Source organism: Manis javanica, chromosome 4, assembly GCF_040802235.1.
Source record: "Manis javanica isolate MJ-LG chromosome 4, MJ_LKY, whole genome shotgun sequence".
NCBI classification, from domain to species: Eukaryota; Metazoa; Chordata; class Mammalia; order Pholidota; family Manidae; genus Manis; species Manis javanica.
In genome coordinates, this window is record NC_133159.1 from 95,560,022 (window position 1) to 95,586,138 (window position 26,117).

At 42.6% G+C, this 26,117-nt stretch overlaps 2 protein-coding genes across 9 annotated transcripts; one reads left to right on the forward strand and one right to left on the reverse strand.

The window, feature by feature from the left end:
• Positions 1-117: 117 nt before the first annotated feature.
• Positions 118-6,463, reverse strand: DCLRE1B (DNA cross-link repair 1B). Of its 3 annotated transcripts, none has more exons than XM_017648907.3 (4): positions 6,275-6,463; positions 4,206-4,371; positions 3,675-3,857; positions 118-2,002 (listed from the first exon to the last, which is right to left on the reverse strand). In XM_017648907.3, the coding sequence occupies exons 2-4, from the start codon at positions 4,291-4,293 to the stop codon at positions 939-941; spliced, it is 1,335 nt and encodes a 444-aa protein (XP_017504396.2). In that variant the 5' UTR covers positions 4,294-4,371; positions 6,275-6,463; the 3' UTR covers positions 118-938. The 3 variants fall into 3 exon arrangements, with proteins under 3 accessions (XP_017504396.2, XP_017504391.2, XP_017504385.2); XM_017648902.3 differs by having other exon boundaries at positions 6,279-6,453; XM_017648896.3 differs by lacking the exon at positions 6,275-6,463 and adding an exon at positions 5,036-5,619.
• On the forward strand, positions 5,525-15,734 carry AP4B1 (adaptor related protein complex 4 subunit beta 1). 6 transcript variants are annotated; one of them, XM_073234401.1, is made up of 12 exons: positions 5,678-5,805; positions 6,005-6,194; positions 7,610-7,834; positions 8,298-8,428; positions 8,800-8,947; positions 9,539-10,035; positions 11,033-11,116; positions 11,847-11,950; positions 12,645-12,852; positions 13,064-13,345; positions 13,602-13,795; positions 13,896-15,734. In XM_073234401.1, exons 2-12 carry the CDS (start codon positions 6,082-6,084, stop codon positions 13,938-13,940), a joined length of 2,031 nt encoding a protein of 676 aa, XP_073090502.1. In that variant the 5' UTR covers positions 5,678-5,805; positions 6,005-6,081; the 3' UTR covers positions 13,941-15,734. The 6 variants fall into 6 exon arrangements, with proteins under 6 accessions (XP_017504359.1, XP_073090502.1, XP_073090500.1 ...); XM_017648870.3 differs by lacking the exon at positions 5,678-5,805 and adding an exon at positions 5,525-5,632 and having other exon boundaries at positions 13,602-15,734; XM_073234399.1 differs by having other exon boundaries at positions 13,602-15,734.
• The last annotated feature ends 10,383 nt before the right edge of the window (positions 15,735-26,117 follow it).

Below are 26,117 nucleotides of genomic sequence, written 5' to 3' on the forward strand. Positions count from 1 at the left end.
GGTCTGTACCCTGGATCCTTAAACAGGCTATGTGCTCTGGCTCCCTACTCAACCCAAGGGGAGGCAGGAGCAGCAAATATCCCAGCTATATGAACAAACAGGCTTATCTGGCAGCACTTTTGATCTTTTGTACCTTTATTTCAGCCAAACAGGGCCTCCAGGTGGCTGGGAGGCCCAGTGTACCCTAAGACTCAGGTTCAGTTAGGGCCCAGGTACTGCCTTGGTGAGGGGTGCCCAATCCCCTAGCTGGCTCTATTCCAGATAGGTCCTCAGTGACACTAACTACCTCTTATGGGAGGCAGAGGTGGAATTTTTCTGCATGTTCCAAGGTTCTTCATTGCTTCCTGTTCCCTCCCAGAGGCAGAGACAGGAAGTTACTTGGATGGGGTCACAGCAAGTCTGTGACATTCAGGATTGGAACGTGCTGCCTGGATCACCACTTTCTCCTCCAGCAGCACAGTTCCCAACTTAAAAAAGCAGCACTAACTAGGGACTTTTATCTAGGAAGAGGGAGAAGGTGACATGGGGAATGGCACATGACACACAAAACAACAATGGGAATAACCTGATCCTTTCTGATTCAGATTCTCTTTGTGCACCCCAGAAGAGGACTGCACGTTCAAAAAAGTTGGAGAAATACTGCGTTATGCAAAGTTAAACAGATTAAGTCCTGCGGGACCTTTCAGCACCTTTAATGTGCTGCGTAACTAATGCATACTGTTAAGGGGTTATAATGAGAAGTTTCTTAAACAGTCAACTATAAAACTAAGGATGCCATAGGCACTAGGATGCCAATGAACATACTTTGAGGATTATTGCTCCAGAATGAGCCCATGAAGATCCTGTGAGCCTCAAAGAAAAGTAAGGTCCCAAACAAACTCTCCCTACCAGCCATCAGTCACTATCTTCAAACTGCAGTGTTGGATCAAACAAGGCTGTCATTCCGTACTCTCCTGTCTGCACTTCAGCAAGGGTTTATGGTACTTTTCCACTTGCTGGTCAAATCCCCTGGAAGAGAACCTTGCCTGGAAAAAGTTCACTGGAGTCAGAAGGTATTTTCGGGCTGGGCCCCTGAACTGAGGAGCAGGAAGAAGGGCAGCCTTGCTGTTGTGAGACCGGGAAGAATCCTGACCCACCCAGGCACTCTGGTTCCCCAGGGCTGCTGAGTCATCCTGGGGTCTCCAGGGTACCACGTGAGGCCCTAGACCAACTTCCTCCCCAGTTTCTGGAGAGAGAAATCCCTCATTTCCTGAAGACCTTAAGTGCACTGAAAAACCAAAGGGGGTAGTCTCCTGGGACTCAGAGAAAGGGACTGACCCATCCCATTCTTTGCTGCAGGGGTCTGGGGACAACTGTGTCTTGATCGGCAAAAGACAGTGGGAGGGCTGCCTCTCAAGGTGCCCAGAAAGGTTCTCATTCTTGGCCTTTGGGTCTCTGTCAGCTTGAGATTGATCAGCATTTTCCTCAAGGGATTCAAACACAACACCCTGGGTTCTCAGCCTCTTCGGCCTTCTTTCTAACAGCCAGAGAATGTCTGGTTTTCCAGAGGAGGAACTCATATATTGCTGCACTGAGTCTGGAATCAGGGACATAGACTGCCTGGGGCTCAGGATATCCTGAAAGTAGTCCCAACAGGGCTGTCGCCTGACAATGGGCACCACCTGGCATGGCTTCAGTGCTGAGACAAAGGCATGAAGCTCAGAAAAGGAGGAATGGTCAGAATAAGGGATGACATGGATATCAGGGTGGGAGCGGTGAATTTTCCGGCTTGTGGGAAGGATAGCAATGGTAGGGCAGGTCTGGTTCCAGTGCACCATGGCAGAATGGCAGATCTCCATATGGTCCACAGCATGGATGCGGCCAGCCTTCTCCTCTACCGTGAACACATCTGCCAGGCCCAGCAGCTGCACCAACTCCAGGCGCCGAGGACTCAACACCACCCAGGTCTGAAACTCGAGGGCCAGCTGCTCCAGCAGCGACTCTTTTCCCAGACTATACAGTCCTGAACAATGTTAAAGGGATTGGAGAAAGTAAGAGAAGGAAGAGAATGAAGCTACTGAGGAATCCAAAAAACCAAATATGTAACAACAATCACAAATTAATGGAGCAACCAGGAAGTTTTTAAGGTAGGAGGTGGGTGGCATTTGATTATGGCAACAGATATGGGAGATGTTGTTTAACAGTTGTTCTTAGACCTTTTCTGAAGGTTTATTTCAAGTTCACAACCAGATTGTGAACTCCGTTAAAGAACTTGCATTTTGTTTTTTTTACACCCACCTTATTCTCATCATGGTTCAAAGGCTCACTCTTTGGGCACAGATGTAGCTGATTTTCTTTTCTCGCTCCCTAGCCTCTGAACCTCTACTTTTTTTTAACCTCTTTTAGGTCCTTTACTACTAGACTGTAAGTCCTCATATTTTATTCCTTTTTCTACTCCTGCTGCCTATCATTGTACTTGGTACACAGTAGGGGCTTATTAAATAGTTACAAAACTCATCATGCCCTACTCCAGTACCCTCCTAGCCAGCTGTGCCTCTCTAGGAAAACTCTGTACTGAAAACTCCAAGAACACTTAGGACAAATATTTCTTCATGAGCAGTCAGGCAATCCTGAACGTAGGCGATATTCCTCTATCAATTTGGTAGTCACCCTGGAAGTTATGTAATTTTTTCAGTGCCTTGTTTAACCCAGCTTGAAAACTCCTTTCAGAGTTGGGGCATATCCTTTTAAATATTCATTATGGTGAATAATCCTTTTCTTTTTGTGGATTTATTATAACTTGGGGAACAATCAAAAGCGTCACTTGCAACTAAGTCTATCACATTTTTAAAAACAAACATTGATTTTCATAAACTACCACCAAAGGCAATTCTAAGAGTCTCCAGCATGTTTGGTACTATTGTGGAATCAGTAGAACAAGATACAGTTGGTTTTTCAATATACCTAATCTTAAGCACAACACTCACTTGAATACCTACATCATAATCAGTTTCATTCACTCATATAACAAATATTTATTGAATGCCTCATCAGGCATTAATCTAAGCATTTGGGATATATCCATATGTAAAATAAAGAGTCCTGCCATGGTGGAACTTACATTCTAGCAGAGGTAAAAAATAGTAAAAACTCAAAACAATAAATATGTAAATTACAGAATACATTCACTGTAAGGTGATGTGTGCAATATTGTCTCTCTCCTACTTAACACCCTTCAATAGCTTTGTCCTAAAAGCCATGGTTGTACTTAGGATCAAGTTACAAGCACTTCTGCCTTTCCAGCCTCTTCACCCACTGTGCGCCTGCCTGTCACATTGGCTGCTGCTTCTCTGTTCTACAAGCACACAAGACTTCTTCCCACATCCATCATGCTCTCAAGAAGTTTATGTTTCCGTGTATGTGTGTGTATATGTGTGTGTGTGGCAAGGGAAGGGGGAATCAACAATAATAAACAATAGCATATTAAAACGTACTGAATATGTTGGAAAAAAGTACCGGCATCAGGGGATGGGAATGTGGGAGTAAGCGTAAGAGAAAGGTTGCAATTTTAAATAAGGTGATCAGAATATGTTTCATGGACAGGAGACCTACACAAAGACTTGAAAGATGTGAGAAAACAAAGAACATAGATTCACTAACTATGGGTGAGAGAAAAAGGAAAGGAAACCACTCACCTATCTTTATGTTATGTTGTGGGTACTTGTGAATGAGCTCGACAATCTGGCGGGCAGCTTCTTGTTGGGAAGGAAGTACCAGGGCTGGGTTGCAATTGGTGTTGTCTAGGTATAAGGTATGGATCTGTTTCCCCACACTCAGGGTTGGCTCCTTTAGCATGGACGGTGTATACCGAAAATCACCTGGAAGAGGAATACGTGGGGGTGCAGAGTCAGAAACAAAAGTGGAGGACAAGGCTCTCCCAGCTCCAACAACAGATGGACATTTGCTTACTGGCCTGTACAGGGAAAAACATCACGGAGTCTGGCACTGAACTAATATAGTATAGCTTCTCTGTGGCAATGTCTCCATCCTAATAAGGTTTTTTCATTATTCTTACAAGGTTTGGCCTCTGAGAGAGTGGGAAATCAGTTAAGAAATGCTCATATGGGATGAACTTAGGAGGCCTCTGGACTTCTATTATGACTTAAGGCTGCTCAAGAAGAGCAGCCTCTGCTGGGAAGGTGGGGGGGACCCCTCCAGAGGCCCACCTGTGTAGAGGATGGTTCCAAAGTATCCTTCAAAGAGAAACATCACAGAGCCAGGGCAGTGATTGGCATCGATGAGGGTTACAGTCATGGTCTCTCGCCCAAATTCATCTAGAGGCAGGACATGGCTCTCACCAACCTCTAGAGCTCGGATCCACTGCTTAGATACCTGAGGAAAGCAGTTGGTTATCCTAGTGAACACAGACTACGTTCCCTGAATCAGCAAGTATCCCTTTCCCAAATCAGGGGAAGCTGACAAATCTTTGGCCACTTAGCAGCAGAAGCTGTAATGGGATTCCCAAGCAATCTCCCTTTCCTTCTTCCACTCACCACTTTGTGCAAGTTTAAATTAAGAGTCCAGAAAACAGTCTAGTTTTTCTATGAAGGCAATCTCAAACATTCTCTATCATAATAATCCCTTAAGGGCACCTGTTTAAAAAATTCCAACCAGATGTCCAGGACCTGCACCAGCTTTACCTAAATTAGACGAGGGAGGGGGAAAGCACTGGGGAATCTATGTATTACCCAGTACATTAAGTGTAGTCTCTTGATGAGGCAAGTTTGAGAAACATCGGCCTAGTTTATGTGAAAAGAAAGGAACCGTTTCACTGGCTGAACTAAAACCAACTTCTCACTGAAACATTCCAAGTCGGCCAGTTGGAAACCACACTCCTATTCTGGGCTACAGATGAATTCCTGGATACAAACAACTCCTGTATTTGTAAAAATGAGTCTTCCTGGCCCTTGCTCTATGGCTCCAAGGCTGTGCCAGATCGGAAGCCCCACCCAGATACCGGTACCAGCTCTCCGCGGCCTACTCCAGCCCCCCATACCTGTAGCCGACGACGCAAGAGGTAGGCAGTGATTGGGGAGCAGTAGAGGGGCCGCGCCCAGGTGCTAGACAGACCCACGGTGTGGTCCGAGTGCATGTGGGACAAGAAGAAGAGTCGTGCAGAGCCTGCCCTGCGCAGGCTCCAGAAGTCCACAGCGATGGGCGTATGGGGGATCAGGGCCCCGTTCATGGTGGTGGGGTTGGAGAGTTACCAGTGGGGTCTTCATGAGAACAGAGCTCCTGCGTAAGGCTCCTGCAACGGCACCCTAAAAAAAGTCATGCTGGGCAAGAACTGGGCCGGAGACCCAAGGGAAAAGCCAGCCCAGTAAAGGAATAAGTTACTACAGTGGGCAGAAAGAAGTGACCGTGGCAGCGGGAGCCCGCGGGCGCCACTCTAAACCGCGCGCGGAAGCCGGCGCCGCGACACTCCACTCAAAGCGCGCGCTACTGGGCGGAGACAGGCCGAAGTAGCCGACTGCCGATTGGCCGTCGCAACTCCTCCAGAGGGAGCGGCGCGGCTGCGCCGGGAGGTGAGAGGTTGGGGGAAGGGCACCCTGAGGTCGCGGTCCAGCCTACGCTCGGCGCTCGCAGGGTGAAGGTGAGTGGCAGCTGTTCTGCCGGGTCTCTAATGGAGGCGGGACTTCCGCAGAAAGCATGATTGGGTCTATCCCAGACCGCTACCGCGTGGAGGCGCCAGAAAGGCTGGAACCGGAGAGGGAAGGGTCTGCTGACCGCGGGTTCCGGCCTGGAAATGAGGCTGAGGGCCTCGAGGTAGCGGGAGAGATCTATAGGCGGAGCGACAGACCTGAAGGTCTCGGGAAGGAAGCGAAGAGCCCAGAGTGGGGCTCACCGGGGAGCGGAGAGGGTTGAAGTTGGAGTGTGTTAGGGCCAGGGTGCCGGCCGTGGAGGGCCAAGGTTGGGGCGAGATCACCCTTAAGTCTCTTCACCGACTGACATTTCTTTTACCTAGGCAGCCACATCGGGCCTAGAAGGAGTCCACGAATTACCTAGAGATTCGGTGGGAACTGCACCTGACTGTTGGAGGAGATGCCGTACCTTGGCTCCGAAGACGCGGTGAAGGAGCTGAAGAAGGCTCTGTGTAACCCTCACATTCAAGGTGATAGGTTGCGCTACCGGAATGCCATCCAGCGAGTGATTAGGTATAACCTAATAAGTCCCTGCGCTGCAGTCCCCATCAGGGCTCTGAACCAGACCACCCTGAAAGGGTCAATCGACTTACGTACGTGTCAGTTGCATGATTTGGTCTCCCTCCTTCTCTGGAGTGCCATCTTATTCTCCCTAGCGGGACTTAACTTGTTTACTTCGCTGCGCAGTTTCATCCCTATCTTGAGTTTACACTGTTGACTCTAGCACTATAATACATTTTGTACAGACCTTTCTTGTCTTCAAACCCATATATACCTGCTTGGCATTTCCACCCGGATATGTCTTCAAAGACATGCAAAACAGCAGCTGCATCCTTTCCTCTTTCCCAAACCTGTTCTTCCACTTAATATTTGTGTTGGTGAGTGTCACCACCCAGTTGACCAGGCATGGGAGTCAATCTTGATGATGCCTGATCTTCACTTCTCAAGTCAGATGGTGTGGGCTCCTACTTCTAAATGCCCATCATCCCCCCATTTTCTTTTGGCACCTCTGCTGTTGTGCTTTTATTACCAAAGCAATTGTAGTAGCTTACTAGTCAGTCACCTTGCCTCTTCAGTTAAAATGATTTTTTCAACATAGGAATTTGAACATGTAACTCTTGCTCTGCAGCTATGGATCACAAATTTTAGTGTGTACAAAAATCTTTTGGGGTGCTTTTTAAAAAATGTAAATTCTCATATAATCCAGTAATTCTGATTCCAGTAGGGTGGGATGGAACCCAGAAATCTGCATTTTAAACAAGCATCTCATCTGATTCCTGTGGCAGACCATAGTTTGAGAAGCAGTGTTCTACAGAATAAAGTCCAAACATAGAACACAAGGAACACCTGGCTAACTCAACTACCTGCAGACTCTCAAAAGAATGTACCAATCTTGTTCATGTCTACATGCCTCATTGTATATATCATTAACTATTTTCTATACCTGCCTGGTGACCTCCTGCTCATCCAGCTAAAGTATTACTTCTCTGTGGAAACTTTATGATTTCTTAGCAGTGGTCCTCTGGATCCCCTCTGGACTTTGTCTATTAGTTCTGTTACAATACTTATTTATCTACTGTACAGTAATTAGTGGTGCTCTTGTGTGGCTTTTCAGTAGATTTTGAGTACCTAGAGATCTGGGACCATGGCTTCTTCAATATATATCCTCAGAACATATCCCTGGAATGTAAAACCTGAATTTTGCTGGACGGTACTAGGAATTCAATAAATGTTTGAATAAATAGAAGAATATTCATTGCAGCCCATAGTGTGAAACATTGTGTTATATAGACAAGGAAGACCTGGTTGCTTCCCGCTAAGAGATCACAATCCATTTGGATAACCAAGACATGTATACGTAAAGCGCCTTCCATTGTAGATTGGGGACTGTGTATTTCACTTCTTCCTGCTATATGTGTTGGTTTCAGGCACATGACTCAGGGCTTGGATGTGTCTGGTGTTTTCATGGAAATGGTGAAGGCCAGTGCCACTGTAGATATTGTTCAGAAGAAGTTGGTATATCTGTACATGTGCACATATGCCCCCCTGAAACCAGATCTGGCACTCCTGGCTATCAATACACTGTGCAAAGACTGTTCGGACCCTAACCCGATGGTGCGAGGGCTGGCACTACGCAGCATGTGTAGCCTCAGGTGAGCACCCTCTTCCCTGCCTATTTCTCAGTGCGTGGTGAATTGAGGAGGACAAGGGGCCAATTTTTAATGACAACAATTTAATTGAGTTCTTTAATACTGGGGAAAACACTGTTGTAACCTAAACACAGGTTTTTAACCATTGCTCTGGCCTAAGAGACTACAGTGTATGGCTTCATTAAAGGGAGTTTTCCATCCTCACTCTCTGTGAAATAGTTCTTGGTTTTGGATAAAGATTTCTAAACAATTACATGTATATATATATTTTTTGCTGTCTGTGCAGCATTATTCCAAGTGAAAAGGCAAGCATGGCTCTAAGTTTGGCAGCTGCTTTCTCCAGTTCTTTATGATCTGATAGATACCCATTCAGACTTCTACTAAACCCTCTGTTAAATGTATCATGGCTGAATTATCTCAAGCCTAGAATTTTAGGATCTGGCTGACTCCAGAATGTGTTGCTTAGGATGCCTGGTGTGCAGGAATATATCCAACAGCCTATTGTCAATGGTCTGCGGGATAAGGCTTCGTATGTCAGGAGGGTAGCAGTCCTTGGTTGTGCCAAGATGCATAATCTTCACGGAGACTCTGAAGTCGGTAAGTTTTAGTATAATCCATCATGATATTTATTTTTGCCTCCATTTATGCCTTTGTAAATGATTATGTAGCTTTTGTAGAAAATAATAATGTGGCCCCACTTATGTACATGTCTCCCTAAGTAGGATGCAGGGTTTGGTGTGTTCTGGTATTAGAGAAATGCTTTCTTTGGGGCCCAGGTAAGCTCCTTTGCATGAGCTATTTAGAACAGTCTGGAGATGACAACTTTTTTATCTTGCACTTTATTATTGCCTTTGTTATTTTTGTAGCAGAGAAGTTCAGCTTTGTCTCCTTGGAGCTGTTCCTCTGGCTCTATCCCTGTGACTCTGAAGCTTTTCTTCTTTATCTGAGATCTTTGTTCTCTTTTATAGATGGTGCCCTCGTAAATGAATTATACAGTTTGCTGCGTGACCAGGATCCAATTGTGGTTGTGAACTGCCTGCGGTCTCTAGAGGAAATTCTGAAAGAGGAAGGAGGTGTTGTCATCAATAAGCCCATCGCCCACCATCTCTTAAATCGGTCTGGATGCCTCGGGACTCTTTTTCTTATAAATCTGCATCCTAGTGGGATCTTGTTGATGTGTTGAATTAAGGAGAGGTCTTGAAGAACTTCTGTAGAGTAGTAAAGGAAGTTAATCTTTAAATTTAACTTTAAATACTACTTTTAAAAAGTAGTAAAGACACTGACTTCCTCATATTTCATTGAGATATCTTTTATTTGTTTTAGTTTTTTTGGTGATATAGAGAGATAGCAGAAACATTCCATGGAGATAGTCTCTGTCCTATTCTACAGTCATCCTGTCCCCCAAACTAAGCCATTAATGTTGTCTTAAAATGTATGGAATCTGCATCTGAGGTATAGTGATCATGTCTTTGGCCTTAGATTAATATGCATTTGTAGTGTAAGCTCATCTTGGAATTCAAAGCCTATTTTGTGTAAACTTTCAATAGCATGTAAAAAGAATAATTCAATTATGGCACAGCCTATTTTTCAAGAATTCTTCCCTTGTTATGATGAACAGATGATTAGATGATCAGTGACCTGGCAGTAGCATGAAGATGGTCCTAATTTCATTGCCCAAATCATACTATGGTTTTCTTTTTTGGATAGAATGTCAAAGCTAGACCAATGGGGTCAGGCGGAAGTATTGAACTTTCTGCTACGCTACCAACCCCGCAGTGAGGAGGAGCTGTTTGACATTCTTAATCTGTTGGACACCTATCTCAAGAGCAGTAGCCCTGGTGTGGTGATGGGAGCCACCAAGCTCTTTCTGATCTTGGCAAAAAAATTTCCCCATGTCCAAACTGATGTGCTCATGCAAGTCAAGGGAACTCTGCTGGCTGCCTGTTCTTCAGAGATCCGTGAGCTCTGTTTTGCTGCCCTCTGTCATGTGCGCCAGATCTTGCACAGTTTGCCAGGTCACTTTAGCAGCCACTATAAAAAGTTTTTCTGCTCCTACTCGGAGCCCCACTATATCAAGCTACAGAAGGTGGAGGTGCTGTGTGAGCTGGTGAATGATGAGAACGTGCAGCAGGTGCTAGAGGAGCTTCGAGGATACTGTACAGATGTGTCTGCCGACTTTGCACAGGCTGCCATCTTTGCCATAGGTAGGTGTCTGCTGCATTTCCTTTTTGGGAGCTTACACCAACCAGCTAGGAAGCTGTGAAACCATAGGAAGCAAAAGGGAATAAATCTTGCTTCAGAGACAAAGTACCATGCTCCAAAGAATTGTGTCAGATTTTATCAACCTTGCTGTTGTCGTATTTTACAGGATAGAGAATACAAGTAACCCAAACTACAATACTTAAAATTTATGTTGCCTTTTGTTGTCTACTATCCAAAATGCTTTCTTATATATCGTCTTACAACAGTCTTGGGAGGTAGTCAGGAAAAGTGGACAAGTGTTATCAACCTCATTTTAAAGATGAAGAAACTTAGACATAAAAAAGTTACTAAATTGCCAAAAGATCATATAGTTGCTGAACTGGGACTGGAACTCAGCTTTTCTGACTCAGAGTCCTGGGTCAATTCACCAGTTGTTCATTGAGTTTCTGCTCTGGACTGTGTATTGTTCTGAGCATAGTCCAACACAGAATAAATCCTAAATTGTTCAGACTTTTTCATACTACTCTGTCTGGAGCTTAAAAGGCAGGAGTGACTCACAAATGAAAGCAGCTGAGGGGAACTAAGTTTTGGAGGCCTTCAAGTAGAAGAAGAGAAGAACCCTCGTATGTAGAATAAAATAAGGTTATTTTTAGGAGCAGACAAGAGGAAACAAAGGAGAGTGGAAGTCATGCAGTCAGGAGCCTGCTGTCAAGTGTTCCAGCAGGAATATTCACAGGATAGTCACTGAGTGCTACAACAAATGGTGTCTCATATATCTGGCTGCCACTTAAATACCTTGCTGAAAGTTTTTGACCTTGTTCAATGGGAAATTCATTTTTACCAAAGTTTCCTTTATAGCAAACTTAGATTCTTATTTCATCAAGAAAGGGGTGATATTTTTTTTTTTGGTCCTATTTGTCTTTGGCTGATGGGGAAATTTTTTAGATAAGATGTTAGTGTTTGACTTAATAGTTTTGTCTGTTTTCCCTTCCTCTGTAGGTGGCATTGCAAGGACCTACACAGACCAATGTGTGCAGATTCTAACAGAGTTGCTGGGCCTTCGACAAGAGCACATTACCACAGGTAATGGCTACCTATCTAAGTTTTTTTTCTTTTCATCAATTGCCTGGTCTATAATAGTTGCTCAACAACTATTTGTTGTTGAATAACATAGACGTTTACACTTTTCTTTGCATCATCGCTTGTTGCCATCAGAGAAGCATAGGGTCTGTAGATCTAACAGGGTAGAAAGAGTTTAGGTTGCCATGAGTCCACAAGTCTGTTCTTCAGCTAATGAAGGGTACTAGGATGAACTTGCTTTGTATTACCAACTTTCTCACTTTGCTTTACGGAAGCATACTGTGTAAGCAGTGACTTCCAGGGCGGGGACTATGGTGAGACGAGCAAGCTGCCAAGAATGCAAAGATTTGAAGAGACACTCATTCTTTAGTGTTCATGCAAATGCTAACTCTGAGTGTCTTCTTAAATTTTATACCCTTGGCACTTTGTATTTCCAGCTCTGGTAGCTACATTTATCCTGTCTTCAGGGTATCATTCAACACCACTACTACCCCACATATTGCAAACAGCTTTACATTTTTCCAAGTACTTTCACATACTTTAGCTCATGCATCCTTGAGGCAATCTGGTAAGAGCAATAGTCATTTAAGAAATTGTTGTCCATGTCAGACATTTCTCAGGTAATCATTGACTACACCGCCAGCAGTCTAGTCTGTATATCTGACTTTTCTTAAGATTCCTTACTCCGTGGAGCCTCTAATCCTGTGCTTTTGTGTCCTGAGCTGTGTTGTAGTGGTGGTACAAACTTTCCGAGACCTGGTGTGGTTGTGCCCTCAGTGTACGGAAGCTGTGTGTCAGGCCCTGCCCGGCTGTGAAGAGAACATCCAAGATAGCGAGGTAGACTACTTCTCTTTTATATCTGGGCAGAGGGAGAATGCTCAGGATGCTGCTTTGGGAAATGAATTCTAATCTTTCTTTCTATCCACTGTCTGAAGTGGAAATTCTTAGAATTGATTGCCATCTCAGATTCTTTTTTGGGTGTAGATGAGATATAAATTATAAATCATTAGGATTTATCTGATTTTTATTATAGATACTTTGATACCATTGTCCTCTTGGACTGTTTTGAGTCAGAAACTCAGTCCCTGGAATTTTCAGCTGCAGTGAAAATCAGAATCATTTGTGGAATTTTTACAAATATTTGGCTTCACTACAGGTCTACTGACTGAAGCAGTCAGGAGGGCTAACCTAAACACATATTTTTAAGATGCTTCAGCGATGACTCTGATGTGCTATGTTAATCACTACTTAGAGAAATCTTTCAGTAGCTTCCACTAAAACATTAATTCCCAATGGGGACAGAGGCCTCAGAGCTGAGGAAGCCTTATTGCCTAAACAACATTAGCTATGAGATCTCCTTTGTGTAGTAGAATTTCACATTGTGGGGGGTTGGTACAATGCAGGTTGCAGTAAACACAAGAGTATAATTAGGTATGACATTAGGGGAAAAGCAAAACCTGCAGCTGTCTGCTGTCCCCTGTGTTTGGGCAGCCAGGTGTCAAGCACCTGTTCTTACCCCTTCATCCCCTAGGGGAAGCAGGCACTTATTTGGCTACTTGGAGTCCATGGGGAAAACATCGCCAATGCTCCATATATATTGGAAGACTTTGTAGAGAACGTGAAGTCAGAGACGTTTCCAGCTGTTAAGATGGAGCTGCTCACTGCGCTGCTGCGCCTTTTCCTCTCACGACCTGCTGAGTGCCAGGACACGCTAGGGCGTTTGTTACATTACTGCATAGGTAGGTCCTTCAAAAGGAAGTAGTACTTGCACATCCAGTAGTAAAAAGCCTCACAGCCTTCTTTGTTTGGTAAGTCATGTCTGGGACCCAAGAAGAAAATGTTAATGTTTCCTCCCTCCTCCTTTTTTTCCCTCCTATTTTAGCTGGCATAGGGGTAGAAAAAGAGTGTTTTGTTTTGTTTTTAATTAACTCATCTGTTGTCCTACCTCAGAGGAAGAAAAGGATATGGCAGTACGGGACCGAGGTCTCTTCTATTATCGCCTCCTCTTGTCTGGCATTGATGAAGTTAAGCGGATCCTGTGTAGCCCAAAATCTGACCCTTCTCTTGGACTTTTGGAGGACCAGACAGAAAGACCTGTGAATAGCTGGGCCTCAGCCTTCAACACACTGGTGCCTGTATATGGCAAAGCCCGCTGGGCAGCCATATCTAAATGCCAGGGGGCAGAGCGTCATAATCCAGAGCTTCCTAACACTGCATCCTTTGCCACATCAGGTAAAGATAGTTCTTACTTCTATGTTGTCATGAAAAATCTTTATCTTTTGCAATGACTGGTAGAAGGTAGAGTACGCTAGCTTAATTTCAGACTGTTGCCTGAATTCCAAGTCTTTATAATCAAGAAAGTAGTTCATCATTGGTTATTTAAGCCATTTATCCAAAGGTAAATGTCACATTGTGTACTTTTGGAATCTAGGTAAAAAATGTTCCTGTAGATTAAAAACATCTCTTACTCCTGCTTTCTGTCTCTTAGGACCCCTGATTCCTGCAGAGAACAAGGAGAGGGTAAAAGAACTCCCTGATTCTGGAGCCCTCATGCTAATCCCCAATCTCCAGCTTACTGCTGAGTATTTTGAGAAAACCTGGCTTAGCCTCAAAGTTGCTCATCAGCAAGTGTTCCCTTGGCAGGGAGCAGTCCATCCTGACACCTTCCAGATGGCCCTGCAGGTAGTGAACATCCAGACCATTGCAATGAGTAGGGCTGGGGCTCAGCCATGGAAAGCCTATCTCAGTGCCCAGGATGATACTGGCTGTATATTCTTAACAGAACTGCTGTTGGACCCTGAGAACTTGGAAATTCAGATCTCTGTGAAACAAAACGAGGTGAGGACTGAGACACTGAACAGTTTCATTTCTGTATTAAAAACTGTGATTGGAACAATTGGAGCCGTAAAATCATAACAGGTTCTTGCTGCCTGTCTTGAGTGAGACAAATAGCTATCAGAGTTCCTTTTTTTTTTTTTTTTCATTAGAACTGCTTGTAAGTCCAGATACTATGAAATGCGAAGGAGAATGGGAAATCTAGGAATCAGGATTCTTACATTTTTGTCTAAACCATTGATTTACTCCTTTCATAATTATTGGTGAATGACCCTGTTTTTCTGGGTGGTGTTGTAAAGGTTAATGTTGCTGGAAAGGGGATGGGAATGGGAGGATAGGATTTGGATTCTCTTCTAATCAGTTTTAGGGATTGTTTTACTAATTAAATTCCTGAAGTGTGTGGAAACTGATGGAGTCGTCATTTGTTGGGGTTATCTTTCCTTCCTTGGATAATTGCAGTGAATTCCTTACTGTTCTCATATTTCTAATCATGCTTTTATGTCCCAGTCCAAAGTCTTTAGTGTGGTACCTCTTCAGTGTCTTGTCTCACCACTTCCCAAACACTTTCTGATCTGGCAAAAGCAAACCACTTTGAGTTCCCCGAATGCACTAAGCTCTCTCCTCTCTGTGCTCTAGCACTTGCTTTTATATCTTGCCTAGAACATTTCCTTACCCTCATACCTTATTTATTGAAGTAACACCTAGTCTGTCTCAATGTTCAGCTCAGTCATGGACTTTTTCTGGAAGTTTTCTGTGACCCTCACTGCCGTCATTAAGGGTCTCACTCGGGCTGTCAGAGCAGTCAGTGCATATCTGGCAGCATTATTGTGATTGTTTCCTTGTCACTCTTCTTTACTTTTAATTTTATTCAGACCTCACCAGATTTATACATTAGTTGAGACAACTTACGGCAAGAACAGATGAAATAAAATGGTAGGAAAGTATAAATAACCAGAGACTCCACAACTGGGAAAATGCAAATACCAGTTAAGACCAACAGGGTTAGGGATGGAGGAGGACACAAATGTTTAGGCTGAAAGGGCCTATTGTTTGATAGAGTTGAGCTTGAGATTTAGCTCTGTCAGTGATTTGGCAGTCAGAGTGAAGAGAAATAATGATATAGTTGTCATGGGAGAGAAAGAAACATTCCCATTCTAATTTCTGAAAAATTTACATGTAGTTTCATATAGGTGACACTGAGTATGATATGTATAAGATTCCCATGGGTTTCCCAAGATATGGTATTCTTTAATGAAAGCAGAGAGCATGACTTTCACATGGAGCTCAGTGGGAACATTTCTTCAAGGATGTAAGATAGCATAGTCCAGATATCCAGCTTTACATAAATCAACTGCATATCCTTCAAATAATTCATCCATCACCTCTCCCAACTAGGCACTTAATAGGAGTAGATAACATGCCGTATTGAATTTTCTGGCAAAGGCCTAGGTTTTGTGAGTTGTTTGTCCCCCAGTGGACAATTTCTAAGGACAGTGATTGTCTTTCCTTCTGTCTCTGCAGTGCCTGCCACATAGTGCTTACTCAATATGTATTTATTGAATGGATGGCTGTGAGTGATTAGATTCTGATGTTGTTAGGGGATTGGTGTTTGAAGTGTGTTTTATTATATTGCATCAACTATACAAAAAAACATAGATGGGTAAGATGAATGATGTCTAAAGATCTAATGTAAAATATCCTCACTAGAGTTGACAACATTGTATTGTATAATTGAAATCTGCTAAAAGAATAGAACTTAAATAAAATTTATTGGAGATCAATTCAAGATGGTGTCATGAGAGTTGAGACAGAGAACTCCTCCCAAAACCACATATAGTACAAAAATATAGTTAATACAACTAACCCTAAAACAGCAACAGGAAAGAAGGTTGCAACAGACCGCATGCACCTGGAGAACAGAGCAGACCTCACGAAACAGGGTAATACCAAAGCCTTGATCTGGTGGGACCCAAACCCTTTGCTAACCCCAGCTCACCGGCAGGAGGAAAAGAAATGGAGCAGGGAGGGGGTGGAAGGCAAGAACTGCTGAACACCCAGCCCTGGAGATCTGCTTTGGAACAAACCTACATTTGTGGTGCTCTGGAGGTTGATGGGGTTGAGGAGCTGGGACAGGTAAGAGTGCTTGAGAGACTGAGATTCCGGCCATTTGTGGAGGACCGGGATCCACATCTGGCTGCTTTGTGACAAAGGAAAGGCGGGCAGTCTGAGAGGCTTCCTAGCAGCAGCAAGAGGGCTGCTGAAGGGGTGGGGTTTGCACAGAACTTGCTGCACAGGAGAAGGGATAGGTGGACAAGGTTGTCTGGGCACAGTCTGCCTAGCAGGTTGGGAACTTTGAGGAGCTTCAGTGCTCCACCCCTCTGACTGGCTACTCAGTTCCAAGGCCCCCCACTGCTGTGCCTTCCTCCAGGCCTGCCAGGACTGGCTTGCAAACAAGCAGTCACTGTGCTGGCTGGCATCAGGACAGCCAGAGGGAGGCTCCGCCTATAACAGCTAGAGACACAAAGCACAGAGGACAACACCTGTGTGCTTGGCCCACTGGCACTGACCACTGGAGACAGGGACTGCAGCTTGGAAACAGCAAACAGCTCTTTCCTTCCCCCAGGCACCAGTGACAATCCCCTGTGACCCCCAACCTCACTTCAGAGGCTCAGCAGCTCCAGAGACTAGAGCTTCTGGGCACTAGAGAGCACCACATAGAAATATGAAAAGTCAAAGGAACCTCGTTCAGACCAAAATCTCACTAACCCCAGAAAAAGGACCAAATGAAACAACTCACCAATCTTTCTGAAAGACAGTTCAAAATAAAAAATCATAAACATGCTCATGGAGGTACAGAAAAATACTCAAGACCTCAGGAATGAATGTAAGATGGAGATTCAATAATTAAGAAATTCCATATCTGAAATGAAACATACAATGGAGAGATTTAAAAGCAGATTAGATGTAGGAGAAGAGATGGTAATGGAATAGAAGTCAGAGAAGAGGAATACAAAGAAGCTGAGGCACAGAGAGCAAAAAGGGTCTTTAAGAATGAAAGAATATTGAGAGAACTGTGTGACCAATCCAAATGGAACAATACTTGCATTATAGGGGTACCAGAAGAAGAAGAGAGAAAAAGGGAAAGTGTCATCGAGGACGTAATTGCTGAAAACTTCCCCAATCTGGGGAAGTAGATAGTCTCTCACGCCATGGAGGTGCACAGATCTCCCAACACAAGGGACCCAAGGAAGACAACACCAAGACATATAGTAATTAAAATGGCAAAGATCAATGATAAAGACAGACTTTTAAAAGCAGCTAGAGAGAGAAAAAAGATCACATACAAAGGAAAACCTATAAGGCTATCAGATTTCTCAACAGAAACCTTACAGGTCAGAAGGCAGTGGCATGAAATATTTAATGCAATGAAGCAGAAGGGTCTTGAACCAAGAATACTCTACCCAGCAAGGTTATCATTTAAATTTGAAGGAGGGATTAAACACTTTTCAGATAAGGAAAAGCTGAGAGAATTTACCACTCACAAACCACCTCTCCAGTGCATTTTGAAGGGTTTGTTATAGATGGAAGTATTCCTAAGGCTAAATAGCTGTAACCAGGGAAAATAAAACCACAGCAAAGTAGAACAATTAATTACTAAGCAGATGCAAAATCAAATAAACTATGCCCAAAGTCAATTAAGGGTTAGAAAAGAGTACAGAATTTGACACCTAACATATAAAGAGTGGAGTACAAAGAAAAAGGAGAGAAAAAAAAAAAACCTTTAGGTTGTGTTTGTAATAGCATAATAAGTGAGTTAAATTAGGCTGTTAGATAGTAAGGGAATTGCCCTTGAATTTGGTAACCACGAATTTAAAGCCTGCAATGGCAATAACTACATACATATCAATAATCACCCTAAATGTAAATGCTCTGAATGCACCAATCAAAAGACATAGAGTCAACAAATGGATTAAAAAAACAAGACCCATCTATATGATGTGAACAACACTCACTTCAAACCCAAAGACATGCACAGACTGAAAGTAAAGGGATGGAAAAAGATATTTCATGCAACTAATAGGGAGAAAAAAGCAGGAGTTGCACTACTTGTATCAGACAAAATAGACTTCAAACCAAACAAAATAACAAGAGACAAAGGACATTACACAATGATAAAAGGGTTGGTACAACAAGAGGATATAGCTATTATAAATATCTATGTACCCAACACAGAAGCACCTGGATATGTGAAACAAATACTAAAAGAATGAAGGGGGAAATAGAATGCAATGCAGTCATTTTAGGAGATTTCAACACACCACTCACTCCAGAGGACACATCAACCAGACAGAAAATAGGTATAGAAACAGAGGCACTTAACAACATATTAAAACAGATGGACCTAACAGATATCTACAAAACAATCCATCCAAAAGCAACAGAATACGCATTCTTCTCAAGTGCGCATGGAACACTTTCAAGAATAGATCATATACTAGACTACAAAAAGAGACTCAGTAAATTCAAAAAGATTGAAATTGTACCAACCAGCTTCTCAGATCACAAAGGTATGAAACTAGAAATAAATTACACACAGAAAATGAAAAAGCCCACAAACACATGGAGGCTTAATAACATGCTCCTAAATAATCAATGGATCAATGACCAAATAAAAAGAGTTCAAGCATTATATGGAAACAAATGACAACAATAATTCAACACCACAAAACCTGTGGGATGAGACACATTAAAAGATGCTCCACATCACTAGTCATCAGAGAAATGCAAATTAAAACCACAATGAGATATCACCTCACACCAGTAAGGATTGCCACCATCCAAAAGACAAATAACAACAAATGTTGGCAAGGTTGTGGAGAAAGGGGAACCTTCCTACACTGTTGGTGGGAATGTAAATTAGTTCAAACATTGTGGAAAGCAGTATGGACGTTCCTCAAAAAACTCAAAATAGAAATAACATTTGATCCAGGAATTCCATTCCTAGGAATTTACCCTAAGAATGCAGTAGCCCAGTTTGACAAAGACATATGCACCACTACGTTTATCATAGCACTATTTACAATAGCCAAGAAATGGAAGCAACCTAAGTGTCCATCAGTAGATGAATGGATAAAGAAGATGTGGTACATATACACAATGGAATATTATTCAGCCATAAGAAGAAAACAAATCTTACCATTTACAACAACATAGGTAGTGCTAGAGGGTATTATGCTCAGTGAAATAAGCCAGGTGGAGAAAGACAAGTACCAAATGATTTCACTCATATGTGGAGTATAAGAACAAAGAAAAAAACTGAAGGAAGAAAACATCAGCAGACTCACAGAACCCAAGAATGGACTAACAGTTATCAAAGGTAAAAGGATTGGGGGGGATGGGTGGGAAGGGAGAGATAACGGGGGGGGGGGGTAGAAAAGGGGCATAACTATTAGCAAACATAATGTAGGGGAGGGGCACAGGGAGGGCTGTACAACACAGAGAAGACAAGTAGTGATTTTACAGCATCTTACTACACTGATGGACAATGACTGTAAGGGAGTATGTGGCAGGGGGGGGACTTGGTGATGGGGGAAGTCTAGTAAACATAATGTTCCTCGTGTAATTGTAGATTAATGATACCAAAACAAAAATATAAACAAAAAAATCTGTGGGACTCAGCAAAGGCCATGCTAAGAGGGAACTATATTGCAATACAGGCATACCTCAGGAAAGAAGAACAATCCCATATGAATAGTCTAAACTCACAAATAAGGAAACTAGAAAAAGAAGAACAAATGAGGCCCAAAGTCAGTACAAGGAGGGACATAATAAAGATTAGGGTAGAAATAAAATTGAGAAGAATAAAACAATAGACTCAATGAAAGCTGGAGCTGGTTTTTTGAGAAAATAAACAAAATAGAGAAATGCTGAGCCAGAGTTATCAAGAAAAATAAGAGTCTATACACAAAAACAGAATCAGAAAGGAGAAAGGAAAAATCACAATGGACTCCACCAAAATACAAAGAATTATTAGAGAATATTATGAGAAATCATATGCTAACAAACTGGGTAACATAGGAGAAATGGACAACTTTCTAGAAAAATACAACCTTTCAATGCTGACCTAGGAAGAAACAGAAAATATGAACAGACCAATTACCATCAAGGAAATTGAACTGGTAATCAAAAACTACCTAAGAACAAAATTCCTGGACCAGATGGCTTCACTGCTGAATTTTATCAAATATTTGGTGGAGACCTAATACCCATCCTCCTTAAATTTTTCCAAAAACTAGAAGAGGAGGAATATTCCCAAACTCATTCTACCAGGCCAGCATCACTTTAATACCAAAGCCAGGCAAAGACACCACAAAAAAAGAAAATAGGTAAACCCTGAGCCAGATTTATCAAGAAAAATAAGAGTCTACACACATAAACGGAATCAGAAATAAGAAAGGAAAAATTATCGTTAGTGTATAGGAATGCCAAAGATGTAGGAATTCCCTGATGAATATAGATGCAAAAATACTCAACAAAATATTAGCAAACAAAATTCAAAAATACATCAAAAAGATCATCCATCATGACCAAGTGGGATTAATCCCAGGGATGCAAGGATGGTACAGCATTCGAAAATCCATCAACCTCATCCACCACATCAACAAAAAGATGGAAAATATCCACCTGATCATCTTCATAGATGCTGATAAAGCATTCTAAAAAATTCAACATCCATTCATGATAAAAACTCTCAAGAAACGTGTATAGAGGTCATGTACCTCAACATAATAAAGGCCATATATGACAAACCCACAGCCAACATCATATTTAACAGCAAGAAGCTGAAAGCTTTTCCTTTAAGGTCAGGAACAAGACAAGGATGCCCACTCACCCCACTTCTATTCAACATAGTACTGGAGGTCCTAGCCATTGCAATCAGACAACGCAAAGACATAAAAGGCATCCAGATTGGCAAGGAAGAAGTCAAACTGCCCCTATTTGCAGATGACATGATATTGTACATAAAAAACCCCTAAAGAATCCACTCCAAAACTACTAGATCTAATATATGAATTCAGCAAAGTTGCAGTATACAAAATTAATACACAGAAATCTGTTGCATTCCTATACACTAATGATGAACTAGCAGAAAAAGCAATCAGGAAAACAATTCCATTCACAATTACATCAAAAAGAATAAAATATGTAGGAAAAAACCTAACCAAGAAAGTAAAAGACCTATACTCTGAAAACTACAAGATGCTCATGAGAGAAATTTAAAAAGATGCCAATAAATGGAAACACATCCCATGCTCATGGATAGGAAGAATTAATATTGTCAAAATAGCCATCCTGCCTAAAGCAATCTACAGATTCAATGCAATACCTATCAAAATACCAATAGCATTTTTCAACAAACTAGAGCAAATATCTCTAAATTCATATGGAATCACAAAAGATCCTGCATAGCCAAAGCAATCCTGAGAAGGAAGAATAAAGCAGGGTGATTGTGCTCCCCTACTTCAAGCTCTACTACAAAGCCATGGTAATCAAGACAGTTTGGTACTGGCACAAGAATAGACCCATAGACCAATGGAACAGACTAGAGAGCCCAGATATAAACCCAAGCATATATGGCCAATTAATATACGATAAAGGAGCCATGTATATACAATGGGGAAATGACAGCCTCTTCAACAGCTGGTGTTGGCAAAACTGGACAGCTATATGCAAGAGAATGAAACTGTATTATTGTCTAACCCCATACACAAAAGTAAACTCAAAATGGATCAAAGACCTGAATGTAAGTCATGAAACGATAAAACTCTTAGAAGAAAACGTAGGCAAAAATTTCTTGAACATAAACATGAGCAAGTTTTTCCTGAATGCATCTCCTAGACCAAGGGAAACAAAATAACAAATGAACAAATGGGACTACATCATACTAAAAAGCTTCTGTACAGCAAAGAACACTATCAGCAGAACAAAAAGGCATCCTACAGTACGGGAGAACATTTTGTAAATGACATCTGACAAGGGGTTAACATCCAAAATATATAAAGAACTCACATGCCTCAACACCCAAAAAGCAAATAACCCTATTAAAAAATGGGTGGAGGATAGGAACAGACACATCTCCAAAGAGGAAATTCAGATGGCCAACAGGTACATGAAAAGATGCTCCACATCGCTAATCATCAGGGAAATGCAAATTAAAAAACCACAATGAGATATCACTTCACACCAGTTAGGATGGCCAACATAGAAAAGAATAGGAACAACAAATGCTGGTGAGGATGTGGAGAAAGTTGAACCCTGCTACACTAATCGTGGGAATGTAAATTAGTTCAACCATTGTGGAAAGCAATATGGAGTTTCCTCAAAAAACTAAAAATAGGAATACCATTTGACCCAGGAATTCCACTTCTGGAATTTACCCTAATAATGCACTTTCCTAGTCTCAAAAAGACATATGCACCCCTATGTTTATTGTAGCACTATTTACAATAGCTAAGAAATGGAAGCAACCTAAATGTCCAGCAGTAGATGAATGAATAAAGAAGATGTGGTACATATACACAATGGAATATTATTCAGCCATAAGAAGAAAACAAATCCTACCATTTGCAACACCATGGACCAAGTTAGAGGGTATTATTCTCAGTGAAATAAGCCAAGTGGAGAAAGACAAGTACCAAATGATTTCACTCATCTGTGGAGCATAAGAACAAAGCAAAAACTGAGGGAACAAAACAACAGCAGACTCACAGAACCCATGAATGGACTAACAGTTGCCAAACGGAAAGGGACTGGGGTGGTGGGGGTGAGTGGGAAGGGGAATAACTGGCATTACAGTTATCATACATAATGTAGCAGTGGGTGGAGGGGCTCATGGGGAAGGCTGTATAGCACAGAGAAGACAAGCAGTGATTCTATGGCATCTTACTAAGCTGATGAACAGTGACTGTAATGGGGTATGCAGTGGGGACTTGATTATGGGGCAGTCTAGTAACCACAATGTTGCTCATGTAATTGTATATTAATGATAACAAAATAAAAAAAAACAATAGATGTCATTCCATCTAGATTTGGGTTTCTCAGAAGTGACACTATTGACATTTGAGGCTAGATAATTCTTTCTTGCGGAGTGTTTTCCTTTGCTCTGTGGGATGATTGTTAGCTGCATATCTGTCCAATACCCATTAGATGCCTGTAGAATCCCCAGTTCTGGCAACTAAAAATGTCTCCAGACATTGCTGAAGGTGCCCTGGAGGGCAAAGTCACCCCCAGTTGAGAACAACTGTTCTAGGTCTTGGAATTCCAGGGACTGGAAATAGAGGGACCAGAACAGCTTCAGAATTGCTTTTTCCATGTTTTAATTTGTTTGGTAAAACTGAATACTTAATTAGGTACTAAAATAAATAAAATCAAAGTAAACTGCTACCTATTTAAAGTGTTACAGGGGAATAGGATATACATGGTAGAAATAGAATAAATTGACTTTTTGACTATATTGAAGTATTGACCTAAAGAAAACTAGTATGGTAGTGGAGCTTTTAGAAGATGAATTCCTACTTGGTTATTTTTCTATAATGTAAGGGCGGGTAGCAGAATATGAAATTGTTGCTTTTGAAAAATGAAATTTTAAAATTATCTCAATGAGGAAGTGATTTCTCTTAACTGGAGCCTGGTTTTACTAATTTATAAACAAAATGACTAAAGCTTAAGTGTACCATGAAGTTAACTTAAATAGTTAACTCAAATATTCTTGGTGCCTGGGAGCATTCTCTAACCTCTGCAGGCATATGATTAAGGATGTGCTGTAAGTAGAGGCTATGTAACACATGTAATGAGTGGCCACCAATGACAATGGTGCTTTGGAACATTGCAGAGGAAATCATTTGCATAATTCCTGACTATAATTTTATTGCTATGGGCCAGTGTCTGTTACATGCCTCCACCTTCCCTCTGTTTTTGAATGGGAAGTCTGTACAATTATTCTATCCCTTTCTCATATATTGGCTGTCTGGGGGAAGGGAGACAAATTACTTGTTTTTTTCTATAGGTCTCCACATTGAGAGGAGCTGTATCTAAGGATCCTCATTCATGTGTGGACCTGGTGCAGATGACAAGATCCTGGACTTTGAGCCAAAGATCTGATGATATGAGGCTTTGGGAGAGGTATGTGAATTGTTGTGGCCAGAATGGCAAAAGAAGCAAGTGGTAGTGAAAAAATTCTGGACTTGTTTTTCAGTAATAATTAGGAATGTAATATTTGAATTATAAGTGAAGGGTATGTGGGCTTGGGGAAAAGGGATGTTTGGGAGTGTACTGTAGTGAAGGCCTAAAGAAAAGCATACAAAGGAGGAAAATGTACCCCACATTGTCCATTATTAGAGGGTATACTCTGTGTGGATAAAAATAGAATATTTCCAGAATCACCTGGCTTTAGTGCATCAGCATGTCAGTAGGTGTTTCCAAGGGTTGGAGAGAATTATCCATCTACATATCCATAGGTAATTACAAGGGCATGCAAGGGCTTATCTGGACTGGAGAGGTTGGGTGGAGCTGTCTCTTCTGCTGCAGCGTGGTCAAGAGAGCCAGGATGACTGCTTGTAAGAAATAAACTGGTTTCTTAAACTTCATTTCTCCTTTTGACTGATTTCAGTTTCAAAGGTATTTTGCCCCGGGATTTTGCCCCCAGAGTTACATCTGGTGGTAGTCAGCAGGACCCAAAATCTGTCTAAATGTGTGTGACCCTTGAGTGGACTTCCTCTAGGGATGATGGGGAGGCCCCAATAGCTGTAGCGGTAGAGGGTGCAGCTTCACTTGGGAACCCCCTATAGGTGGGGCTTCCAATTGGGGAACCTCTTGTGGAGATATAGTCTAGGGTAAAGCACCTCCTAGAGGGGTGGAACCTTCCCCAGAACTGGGGAAAAGTGGAGACATCAGAAGCTGTAGAATTAGCCCTCCATCAAATAGAGGACTGCATAGAGGCCCTGAGTGGCTGTGTAGCACCTGCCATTGTAGGATCTCTTTTTGTCGAGATAGTGGAAAGTGTTATGAGGAGAGGATTATCGAGGAGAGAGAGAGGGTTATTGAGAAAAGAGAGAGGGTTATTGAGGAAAGAGAAAGACTTCAGCAGAATAGAAAGGCACTTAAGCATCACTTGGAGGAGCTGGGTGATGACCTATGGGATGACCTTAAGGAGGAGAGACAGTTATTGAGAGGATGAGTTGCGCTCCTGGAAAATTCCTTAGCAGCAGCAAGAGGGGTGGCAGCAGGAAAGTCCAAATTGCAGAAGGGTGTGGGGGAGGGAGAGGAAAGAGGGGTGCCTTCAGCTCAGAAGATAAAGGAGGTGTCAGGAGAGGATGAGGGGGTGGGGCCAAAGGCCCATCTGTTGCCACCTGCGGCACCACCCGCTCCTGCATTAAAGGCCCACCTGGTTGTAATTAAGAAAGTAAAAACACAACCACAGGCTCCTGAGAGGGAGGAGCTGCCCCTCCCCAGGTTATGGAGCGCTCAGTGCTTGCTCTGCCCCTATACCCAGGATGAGCTGGTGGACGTGAGAGCTCGGTATCAGCAGAAGCCATCAGAACCTCTGCCTATGTGGCTTTTGTGTCTCTGGGATATGGGGTGATAAACATTGTTATGTCGGGTTCTGAAATGGATAGGCTGACTTGCCTGACAATTCACCCTTCCCTCTGGCAGTGGTTGCAAAGTGCCCATCACACCTCAGGGAATGGGTGCCTCTGGATTGGCTGACAGCAGCCATCAGGGCAGTTTGGACACAGAAACCAGAGGCAAGGCCTGTGTCTGGCCTGTGTCCCTGCAAGACTTCCTGGGGAATAGTACTCAGGCTCTGCCTGGGACCTCACCCCACAGGAGGATGATAGGGTGTTGGGGTTTGACCGAGGGGAGGGTCAAGGCCCCTTACCTTGGGGATGTGGTGGGGACCAGAGGCCACATGTAGAAGGATATTTATTAGTCCCCAGTTAATGTGCAGTGTGTCCTGGCCCTGGTGGACACAGGAGCTGAATGCTTATGATTTACTGCAACCTGGAGGGTTTTCCAGGGACCCCACTCCCTACTGTTTGCAGGGTGGGGCTGGGTAGAACAAGCCCGAATCCCCTTGGGAACAGGGCATCTAATACTGTGTGTGATGTTA

What these genes read in the sequence shown, in the direction of transcription:
- DCLRE1B (XM_017648896.3), bottom strand. Translation starts at nt 5,224, where the DNA reads ATGAACGGGGCCCTGATCCCCCATACGCCCATCGCTGTGGACTTCTGG. An exon ending in TGGAACCATCCTCTACACAG is followed by an intron (nt 3,858 to 4,205) that starts GTGGGCCTCTGG and finishes TTCCTCTTCCAG; the next exon opens with GTGATTTTCGGTATACACCG. An exon ending in ACAACATAACATAAAGATAG is followed by an intron (nt 2,003 to 3,674) that starts GTGAGTGGTTTC and finishes AACATTGTTCAG; the next exon opens with GACTGTATAGTCTGGGAAAA.
- AP4B1 (XM_017648870.3), top strand. Translation starts at nt 6,082, where the DNA reads ATGCCGTACCTTGGCTCCGAAGACGCGGTGAAGGAGCTGAAGAAGGCT. An exon ending in CGCAGCATGTGTAGCCTCAG is followed by an intron (nt 7,835 to 8,297) that starts GTGAGCACCCTC and finishes TGTGTTGCTTAG; the next exon opens with GATGCCTGGTGTGCAGGAAT. An exon ending in TCACGGAGACTCTGAAGTCG is followed by an intron (nt 8,429 to 8,799) that starts GTAAGTTTTAGT and finishes TCTCTTTTATAG; the next exon opens with ATGGTGCCCTCGTAAATGAA.